We start from the raw sequence: 10,912 nt of genomic DNA, 5'->3' as shown, positions 1-10,912 counted from the left end.
ACTCTAACCTTGCCTGAAATGAAAACTAGCTTTCTATAAGCATTTTAAAAAGCTTGTCCCACAGAAAGGGACGGAGTTGCTCGACGACTAATCAATAAGCAAGGAGAGAGACATCTTAGGAAAGGGCTCTTATCCTTTTGCTGCATTTAAAGGGCTTGCTGGAAGTCTTACAAAAGGAATAGAATATTATGGAATGGCCTTAAGAAGGACTACAATTTCTACTGGTTATGGGTAGGCAACTACTTCTTCAGCATAATATTAAGCCGAGACTACCACTAGATAAATTACCCAAAGATAATGAAAGACGCAACGTATCCCGGAAAAACTTGCTCACATTCGATCATAGGGGCACTGCCAAAGGCAGGACTGGCTGCAAGAGAAGTAATTAGAATAGGCTTTTAAAACTGCCTTACTAAAATCCCTCTTACTCCGGTCTAGCAATTTCATCCTTCTTAACACTGGAGCAAATATTCCTGCTTTTGCCCTAGCAAAGACTGCAACTTGCTCGAAAGTAGAAAAGAACCCTTGGAATGCCATCCCCCTGTGCACAAACCCAATTCTGCATCCTTCATTGATAACGGCTCACTATGCGATAGGAGAGCTTCTAGAATAACTTAATGAAAGCAATGCCACAGCACAGCATGGATATCTGAACTTTAGGTAGACCGCGGATCCTCTGAGTGAGGTGATGCCGTGGAGATAGACTCAACATAAGGTCCAAGGAGCATCCTAATCGCAACCTCTAGAAGGAGTGAAAGCACCCCTTAGTTAGGATGGGATTGAGATGGAATGAATAGAGGGATCCTGTGAGATCAATATGATCGCTTGAGCATGGTGCTCCGCCATAGGGAGAGGAATTGAAACTTACTTGGCCAATAGGCTACAAGGGTCTATTAGAGTAAGGACTAGTGAGCCCAGATTTTAAGTAGCCTGAGAGAAGGAGTTAGCTTAGCCCAAGATTCTCTGGGGAAGTTAGAAAAGGATATTCAATAGGTATGGGGAAGGGAAGCTACCTTGCGTCTACTAGCACGAATGAAAGGGAAATGTTCAATCATGTCAATAAAGCTGAGATGCTTCTACTTCCAAAATAGCTTCTGCTGGCATCATCAAAAGAGAAAGAATCAGTCTTAGTGGTTGCCAATAGAGAAGGTAGACGGCGCTTTAGCCCTTCAATGGTGCAAAGTAAAATTACTGTACCAAGGAGTTATTCTAAATGACAGATCGGTGTGCTTTAAGTGTGCTCTCTATCCTTTTGTAAGTCAAGCCAAGTAGTGAAAGCATGGAAAGGGCGATTGACTGATGGCAGCAATCTGGGTGAGTAGGACCGGGGGCCAGTGACTCCTTGCTATGATCAACCTGTAATGGGGGCTTTGCTGCTAAATCCCGTTTTTTTTGAACTTATACTTGTAGCATAACACATATATATATTTATTTTATTTCTTTCGGGAAATATGGTATGACATGTAATTTCTAAAGGAAAAAGCTATTATGCCTGCAGAAAATGATCTATGGGTAAATAAATTCTAGCTAGTTTCAAATAGAGCAGGATCGTTGGATACCTAAAGTTGGTGGATCTATATGTATATCAATATGTATATTGAGATCAAGGGTATGTTATTAGTTTAGATCTAACCAATTTGATGAAAAACTCCTAAGGGTTCACATCAACTAGCACTAGTTTGATGAGAGTTCCTTAGGAAACAAAAAAAAGTAAAGTAAAAGGAATTTGGGGTATTCTCTCAATTCCAATAAAATGAAATCGGATCAAGTATGAGTTGGCGATCAGAACATATATGGATAGAACTTATAACGGGGTCTCGAAAACTAAGTCATTTTTGCTGGGCGCTTATCGTTTTTTTAGGTTCATTAGGATTCTTATTGGTTGGAACTTCCTTTGGTATAAATTTGATATCTTTTGTTCCGGCTCAGCAAATTGTTTTTTTTTCCACAAGGGCTCGTGATGTCTTTCTACGGGATCGCGGGTCTCCTTATTAGTTCCTATTTGTGGTGCACAATTTCCTGGAAAAAAATCGTCGCATATTCCTCCGATTCCGTATAAAAGATATTCAGTCCATTAGAATAGAAGTTAAAGAGGGTATTTATGCTCGTCGTATCCTTTATATAGACATCAGAGGTCGGGGGGCTATTCCATTGACCCGTACTGATGAGAATTTGACTTCACGAAAAATTGAACAAAAAGCCGCTGAATTGGCCTATTTTTTGCGCGTACCAAAGGAAGGAAATGGGCTGAAGAATGAATGCTTTCTCAGCAGGAGAGGAGAGAAAAAATGCAAGAATCCTGTTTTTTATATAACATAACTTAACTGAAGTTTCGTCAAAACGTTCAGTCGAGCCAAAGCCGATGTATATGGAACAACCATAAAACAAAACTCCCTCTTTCTTTTGTGGTTTTTTATGCGTATCCAAATCCATGCAACTCAATTCAAACAAGTAACAAATTGAACTACTAGATTCAATTCATCGGATATATAAAACGATTTCGAAAGAAATAAATTTCTCTTTTTTTTATATTTGTTGGAATTGATACTTTAGATGCAGATAAATCCTATCGTGTAAATTATTTCTGTCAATCGACCTTTTTTTATCCTTTCTTTTGTGTTCCATTACTAACCAATAATGGGTTTTCTTAATAATGATAACAGGCCCATTTCTGTCTTGTTTTACCACTCATTTTTTTTTTACGATATGACCTTCCAAAATTCAACTGATGAAACCATTCTTCAGCCATACCAGACTAATTCCGTCTACGTCTAATGAGCCTAGCCTAACGGTTCTAGGGCGAATTCCGTCTATTGCTCCTTACCCTATAGGTTATAGAGACTCTTCCCAGTGCTAAGAACTAGGATCAGAAGGAAAGTCTCAACCCTTTGGTACGAAAGTAGGCTATGATTCCCAGAGAGAAAGAAATGGTTTCATATAAAGGCTTGGCACCTAGTTATCCTTATTTAAGTCGGCCTTACTCGGGCTAAGTTCAAGCAAAGATCAGTCCTTTAAGCTAAAAGCTTAAGTGATCCACGAGAAGATACCACCTTCCCCAATGAAACTTCTTTCCCCGGAGCAGAAACTGAAAGAGAAAAGACCGGGTATGCCTGAAAGGGATTCGTGAACAACAGATAAGAGATATACCCCAGATACCATTTGAACCAGAGCTGAACCATTGAATTACCCGAGAGTGATTTCACTCCAGAAGTTCGTAGGGGGATCTAATGCGGAACCTTGAGGGCTTTACCGCCCTTGGTATCAAAACCGCAGGTTGTTTCCTTCACGTCTGGACAGCCCAAGGGCTACTACCTATCATGGAGCCTTTTCTCGCTGTCCCACCATGTTATGGTGTGGATGGCCGCCTGTTTAGCAGGGTTCGATCATAAGTTCAAAGACTACGCTCTCTTAGGTGACGATATTGTAATCGCCAATGAGAGAGTAGCTTTAAGTATGCCGAAATAGTGAAGGCTCTTGGAGTGGAAATTTCAGGAGGAAAATCTATCATCTCCAAGACCGGATCTTTTGAGTTTGCTAAACAGTTTTGGGTGAATAGTACATTTGCATTTCATCCTTTTGCCTCTTGGAAAATTATAACATTTCATGACTATGATTAAGATTTAAAATTATTATTATTTTTCGTTTTTAGTTTTTTTTTTAAAAAAAAAATTAATTTGTAAATTTCTCAAAGTTTTCAAACTATACTTAATACAAATTCAACATTTTCTCCATTTGATAGAGATTGTATTCATAGATAGATCTTCTTGTGATATACAAAAGAATTTTATCTCTTATAACTGCAAATTATGTCACAATTTTTTTCCCACCATTATTAACACCCGTTGCTTTAATTATTTTATATAATATATATCAGCTTCTAAATAACCTTGCCTGTTTTTTCAACTTGACACATGATCAAATTGAAAAAAATTTGTGCATGGAAATTTTTACTAAACAAATTAAAGAGCTTTCAAATTTTGTTTCTTTGTCTTGCCATCATTTGAAAATCGCTAAATTTTGATAATTTCAATCTTAAAGTATTAATTAATAGATAATTACAGAATATATTCTTACAACTAAATTTACATCCGAACAAAATTTAAAATTGTATTCAAACATGTTATCTTGAACGTAGCATATAATCGGTTATCTATTTTCGTCAAGTCCCAAATTTTAAATATATAATACTACAAGATGTATAAATTTTTATAATTATTTTTTAAAATTCGATAAATTTTAATTGATAAAAAAATACAACTTAAATAAAACAATTAATAAAAAATATAAATATATTCTTAATAATATATGTACATGTATGTGTAGTCATTGTTATTATCCAAACAACAATTACTCTGCTTCAAATTAAACGTAGAATAGTATTCATATAACTTTAAATACCATCAAAATCAATATAATAGCATCACAATAGCTTATCCGAAATTAAAAAAAATTATATATTAAGAATGCTTGCATTAAGAAGAGTAAAAATAATAAAAAAAAAATAAACGTCGTCAGAATATGCAGCATCTATGAAAATTGGAATCTTCATTCGTGCCTGCACCTCCATCCATCTTCATCTCCTATGTGATAAAATTAAAATGGATAGGCCGTGCATTTGATCGACACTTGACATTTCTTTGATGTTTAATTCATAAATTAATGATTGATTATATAAAATTCAAAATGAAAATGAAATTTAAGTAGATCCCGATATATTTGCCTTGTTCGATTCGATGTAATGAATTCATGGTTAAAAGTGAACATGACAGACAGTATGTTGTTCTACAACAAAAAGAACGAATTGAATCTTCTTCTCTTAAAAAGCATCCCACAAAATTTAAAAATCAGCATATACAATCATACGAATAAGATTTAAAAAAAAAAATTAGTGTTCACTCTGAGATAAAATGAAAAAGATATCAATTTTTCATCCGTTTCAGGCGAAAAAAAGATTGAAAATGTTCATGGATAAGATGAATTTGCACATGTTCCTGAAAAATTTCTAGACTATTCAAGGATTCTGTGCATAATAATAAGTTCTAACTGGTAGATAACAAACAATGTCAATTATAACAGATGCTGAAACTAATAATTAAAAAATAATCCGCATTTTACGACAGGGAAAAGTACAGCACCTACTACTTTCATCAACTGGACCTTCTGCTTCAGACCCCTTTCCATGCTACTTCTGCTTTGATCCTCATTTCCCAGAGGACTTTGAGGGCAGACGATGCTATATTGCTATGTGAGGTTATCCGCGTACACTCGCCAACTCAACTTCATATACAAGCCATGAATTTGGAGGTGCATTTTCTCCAGCTCCATGTTTTCCATAACTATACAGCAAGAAGGAAAATTATAGAATCATATGGGTTTGGGATAATTGAATTTTAGGCAAATATTTTTATCGATGTATAGAGTCTATGGTTTGGACGATTCAAAACATACCCCATCGATGGTGGGATGACGAGTCTCCTTTTATCCCCAACACGCATACCTGCAGTTTCACATAAATTTAAGTTTATGATCCTAGTTTAGACAGATGAATATGAAGAAATAAGGGGATTGAGTTTCAGTTTCAAAAGTAACTACCATCAATCCCCAGGTTCCATCCTCCGATAACTTCTTTATCACCTGATTGAAGAAATATTGACAATAAGAGAACACATCAGTGATGATAATTATTAACATTTTCTCAGAACTAAAGCGAGAACCAGGAGAAGAGTGAGTGTGCATGCATGCAAAGGCAGTTGTCTGTGTACCTAACAAGAATTTGCAGGCAGGTTTACCAACATTTGAGTCAAAGATACGCCCACTATCCTTTAACATGGCCGTGTAATAAATTTTGACCTGATCCAAAGGTTTGTTTAAAGAGATGGTCATTGACAAAATGAAAATACATATCCCAACAAATGTGACATGTTACGGTTGTAGCAAGTATACCTTTTTTCCAGGAGCAGCAACTTTTCCATCAGGTGGTCCATGGGCCACTTCTTCAATAATCAACCCATTTGATAAAGCCCTTTCCTGAATTGGTGCCATTGCAGTCTGATGCTCGTATTTCATGGTTGTGTTCTCTTTATTATCTGTCATTTTGGACGTGAAGACGTCCGAGCCTCCATCCCCTTCAGGTTTCTTCTGCTTCTTTTTTCTAATTTTCTTATTGGTCTTTTGATCACTAGCCAGTAATTCAGAGTTTGTGGTGATGAGGCTACAAGTAGAATTTTACACTAAAAAAATTGAGAAGCTAAAATTGTAGGTGGCAAGTGCTGTTCAACGAACCATAATTCATTCATGGATTGAGGTAACGAGGCCCCTAATTATGATCGCATGCAAACGGTTGACGGGGAAAAAGAGGCATAGAGATCTGAATTAACTTCTTTCCAGCAACATTGTTCATAAGTACTAGCTTCCCTTCCACACGATACAATCGTGTATACAAAAAATATTTTTCAGTACATAATATTTTTTATGTTATTTTCAAGACTGACATAATGAATTAAATATTCAAAAATTTAGATTAAAATAAAAAATATATATTTAGTAATTTAAAAATTCTAAAAAGTAGATAAAATATGATAAACAATAATGGAGAAGTGGCATGATATTGTTACAAATAAGTTTGAGTGGAAGTTTAAAAAATTAGGTTTTGAGGGTTTCTCTGTAAAATTAATTACAGCTTCACCAAATTGATTAGAAATTATTTAGCAAGAGATTGATTTTTAATTAAATAATAAGATAAACACTTTAACAAGCTATGTCCTAAAGCTACTAATTATTTACATTTAATCAATTACCCTTTTTATTGCAGTTGAAAAGTTATATCTGGTTAAGGAAATAGCTTAAGTCAAATTATGGAGCTTGTTATTTTATCAGTGAGGCTTAACACTCCTGAGGACTTTTCAACAAAAGACCGTGTTAGTAAAATTTCAATAAACAGCTTTTTCAGATATCTAATATAATGACTTTGTGAATTTTTTCACATATCTCATCAAAGTAAACAAAAAAAGATGTGGATACTTCAGTGTTTTAATTTCCTCGTCAATTATATTATCTTATAAACATACATTCCATTAAAAGTTCATATCTTCTCGATTTGATTCACATTATCCGGTGTTTTAGCATTTGGATTTATGCCAAAAGAATGTAATCTAGGAAAAGAAAACCAAGAAAAATAAGAGAGAGACTAGATACTAACTTGTCATTTTTTTGTTCCTCGTGTTTCTCGTTTGCTTCCAACAGTTCATTAGACACGCTGCCGGCATTTAATAAACCCTGCTTGAATTCATCATATTTAGGAATATTATGACATTTTGAATCAGTTCCTTCAGCCAATGTCCTTTCTAGCTGTACATCTTTCTTTCTCTTCTTTGATTTCTGACCATTTTCAGCACCCGATTTTGGAGTTGTTGTGGAGCAATTAGCTCCTATCTCCATCCTAGGATATGATCAATAGCAGATGAAAGCAAGTCTGGATCAATAACATGAAATGCCAATACAACAAACATATCATCGTGCAATAAAATTCTTAATTGATCAAAAGAAGGGAAAAGGAGAAAAAGAAGTCATACAAATTTGTTGGGGCCTCAACTTCACCAACTTTCTCTTCCTCTGAATATTCTTTTCTCTTCTTTTTTGCCTTTGCACTGATCTTAGGCCAAGTACAGCAGAACATAAATAGATGACAACAGATAGGTGTAAGAGTCCTTCCCAAAATGCATGAATTACAGAATTAGGTATTTATCTCACTAGTAGATGTTACTCACACATCAAGGGATTGCATCTTATCGTTTACGTGGCTCATAGGCAGATTTTGGTCGATGATGTTAACCTCTACCTTATTTCCGAGACAGTTAATATCAGTTAAGGCCTTCTCATCGTTGGAAAGAACTTTATCGTCAGTCTCCAGTTCCTTTACGATTTCTAGTTTTTTATTCTTTTGCTTGGTCCCTTTATGAAGGAATGGCAGCTTTGCCCCACTTAGACTGACGTCAAATAAGGAAATTGAAATCACGTAAAGCAAAGGAAATCATTGGTACTAATAACTAAAGTTAATAAGTTATATAATTCACAAAGACTCAAAACATGAAAATATTTTCAATGTACAGGGGTCTACACACCTCCACCATTTGAATGATAAGATTCAAATAAATACGGTTCATATACACACAACACACATCTATAAATGCATAAACAAATGCACACCCTCCCCAGCCATAGTTATCAATCATGTGCGACGTTTGCATGCAAGATTAAAAAGGAGGACTACACTCTTCCAAAAATTTTCAGAAAAAAGAAATATAATAAAGGATGCTGAGTGATAAGTCCAGTCCAATTATCACCTTTCTGGTTCGATATTCACATCCGGAGAACTTGCCTTTCCAGTTGATTCGCTGCCAAAGATTCCACCATTTTCGAACTTGCTGCACGTATGTTCTGTAACCTGCGCAAAATTTTTTCCATCCTTCGACATGGTTGTCTTCGGAGATCTTTTGTTCTTAAATACAGATAAAAGATACCCGTTGTCATCTTCACTATCCGACTCAATCACTTGGTATTTCTTCTTACGATTTTCTTGACGACCCTTTCCATCATGCATTCTGTTATCGTCCAGCATAGCCTCGTCTGTTTCTTTGTTAAACCCAAAAATGCAAAACAAAAGGTGAAACCCCCATATAAATGTCGATGATGTGCATCTATTCTATATAGCAAACGATCATATGATCATAACAAAAATCGACAAATTACATACTAAGTTTCAAGTTTCATGGCAACAACTGTAGATTGAACAAAACCAATATCTACTCAACGATCATCCTTTTTGCAGAGGTTTTCTGTATAACATATTTTATTTTAGGCCTAAAAATAAAGACTCATAACTTAGGGACTTCATAAACAGCATTAGAATTATCCACCAGAAGCATCCAGCAATTGAGGGAGAGAATTAGAACCTGAATCATGCAAAAATTACCTTTGTCGCTTGAAACAGGGGATGGTGGCGAAACTTGTAATTCGTCATCGTCAATAAAACTGTTCTCATACTTATCATCAGCACTATCATAACTAGATCCCTCCGTATGAGAGTTTTCTATATCCATGCCATATGATTCTCTATGGGCGAAAGTAAAGGAAAGCTGAAAATTTCAACATGTATCGATGTTGTGTTTCATATTAATTAAAACGTCAAATGACACAAATCACAATAACATTTGACTAATTAAATTATTTCCAATGGGTGCCGACTGTGATATAACTAAAGAAAATGGCTAAAAAGGATACGTATCGCTGTGAGTATTTGACTGCGGATTTCGTTGGACATAATAACCAGTAAGATAGACACTTCGAGGGCCAATAACAGAAAAAACTACATCATCTGCTTCCTCAAATTCCAAATCCAAGTGGCATGACTCTGTACTGTTGGGCAGCAAAGCGCAGAGCAAAACCGGACTTCTGTTACCCACATTACACTGTACTAAGCTCTTCTTTGTTGCATCACTGATTCCCAGAGTAGCCTATACAATAGATAACCCCACAGACAGACCAACAAAGTTAATATTAAATATCACTAGATATCAAACATCAAGCCTAGAACTGAATAAGAGGCAATAATAAACTTTTTTTCAGTCATAAACAACCCAAACCTGATATGAAGTTTAAGGTTTCTTTACCAGAAAATAAAAACCGTCAGAACAAGAAATCTCTTACCAGCCGGGAATGATAAAGATTGGTGAGAAAAAATTGTTTTAACCAGAGTATGTACTATGTAGTAAGTAATAAAATAACATCATCAGCATTCAAAGTTAAATGGTCAAATTGCAGTTTGAACTTTGAAGTTTATTTTCAAGGACTATGAAAAAATTACCTGCGAAATTCGAAGCCTTCCTCTAGCCTTTTCACAAGCATGAGTAACTGGCTTTCCAGGTTTTACTTCAACACCTGGAACAGAGGGAATAAGATGAAGAAGGGTATAACTTTAATGGGCACATTTAGAAGGGGAAAAAAAAAAAAAGTACGCTGGCAGTACAAGATGCCAACACACAAAAATGCAGAAAAATACACACATATTTGACACCAATCACAGTAAAATAAATCCAGCACATCGAAAATTGCTTGAAAGTTAAAATTAGTTCATTATCTTCTGAATCCGAATCACGATTAATACAATCTTCAGATAACACACGCGCACGAAAACAGAAAAACACTGCATTTTAAGCACGAGTACAGAGAGACACGGCAAAAAAACAAAACTAAAGCACCTCGTACTTGCAAATAACTACGATAAAAAAAAAATAGGGCAATTAGTAACTATTGGATTTCCAGACGGCCAAAATCACACAAAAGAGCGCAATATTAGCTAGCTCACACGCGCGAGCAAAATAAATGCGGAATGGGGAAAGAACAGACCCCAGAAGGCCATTGTTACAGGTAGCAAGTATCAGGCTTCGGATTCTTGAAACATGAATTTCCAGACGGCGAAAATCACAAAAAAGAGCGCAATATTAGCTAGCTCACACACACGAGCGAAATAAATGCGTAATGGGGAAAGAACAAACCCCAGAAGGCCATTGTTACAGGTAGCAAGTATCAGGCTTCGGAATCTTGAAACATTATTTTCTTTCTCGAAATATAGAAGTCGCCTGAAAACCCTAGCGAGAAAGCGCGAGCAGTAGTTGCGCTGAAATCTTTAAACCCTACGGTTTATATACACTTGTGCCGGCGCGGCGGGAGTCGGTCATTACTCATTTGTATTCATTTTTTGGGAAATAACACTTATAAGTTGGAAACCTTGATTTTTCTTTTAATCTTCAAACTCACCCAAATTCCAATGAGACGTTTTATTAGACAAGTTTCTGATATGAATCTCTTAGTTATTCATTTAAAAATATTATTTTTTATATAAAAAATATTACTT

General features: G+C 35.5%; 1 protein-coding gene across 6 annotated transcripts; it reads right to left on the bottom strand.

Moving 5' to 3' along the window:
* Positions 1–4,903: 4,903 nt before the first annotated feature.
* LOC140887435 (peptidyl-prolyl cis-trans isomerase FKBP43-like) lies at positions 4,904–10,752 on the bottom strand. 6 transcript variants are annotated; one of them, XM_073294680.1, is made up of 13 exons: positions 10,554–10,752; positions 9,863–9,936; positions 9,280–9,512; positions 8,972–9,111; positions 8,343–8,631; positions 7,767–7,985; positions 7,572–7,646; positions 7,199–7,438; positions 5,944–6,178; positions 5,763–5,850; positions 5,593–5,634; positions 5,449–5,497; positions 4,904–5,336 (listed from the first exon to the last, which is right to left on the bottom strand). In XM_073294680.1, the coding sequence occupies exons 1-13, from the start codon at positions 10,564–10,566 to the stop codon at positions 5,252–5,254; spliced, it is 1,782 nt and encodes a 593-aa protein (XP_073150781.1). In that variant the 5' UTR covers positions 10,567–10,752; the 3' UTR covers positions 4,904–5,251. The 6 variants fall into 6 exon arrangements, with proteins under 6 accessions (XP_073150781.1, XP_073150778.1, XP_073150780.1 ...); XM_073294677.1 differs by having other exon boundaries at positions 5,944–6,211; positions 10,554–10,751; XM_073294679.1 differs by having other exon boundaries at positions 5,944–6,211; positions 8,343–8,625; positions 10,554–10,751.
* Positions 10,753–10,912: the final 160 nt, after the last annotated feature.

The sequence above is a fragment of the Henckelia pumila genome, chromosome 3 (assembly GCF_033568475.1).
Source record: "Henckelia pumila isolate YLH828 chromosome 3, ASM3356847v2, whole genome shotgun sequence".
Taxonomy (NCBI): domain Eukaryota; kingdom Viridiplantae; phylum Streptophyta; class Magnoliopsida; order Lamiales; family Gesneriaceae; genus Henckelia; species Henckelia pumila.
The sequence above is the reverse complement of the archived record's forward strand: the minus strand, read 5'-3'. Positions and strand labels throughout refer to the sequence as shown.

What these genes read in the sequence shown, in the direction of transcription:
- LOC140887435 (XM_073294677.1), bottom strand. An exon ending in GAGGAACAAAAAAATGACAA is followed by an intron (nt 6,212 to 7,198) that starts GTTAGTATCTAG and finishes TTCTACTTGTAG; the next exon opens with CCTCATCACCACAAACTCTG. An exon ending in GTCATCCCACCATCGATGGG is followed by an intron (nt 5,337 to 5,448) that starts GTATGTTTTGAA and finishes CTTGCTGTATAG; the next exon opens with TTATGGAAAACATGGAGCTG.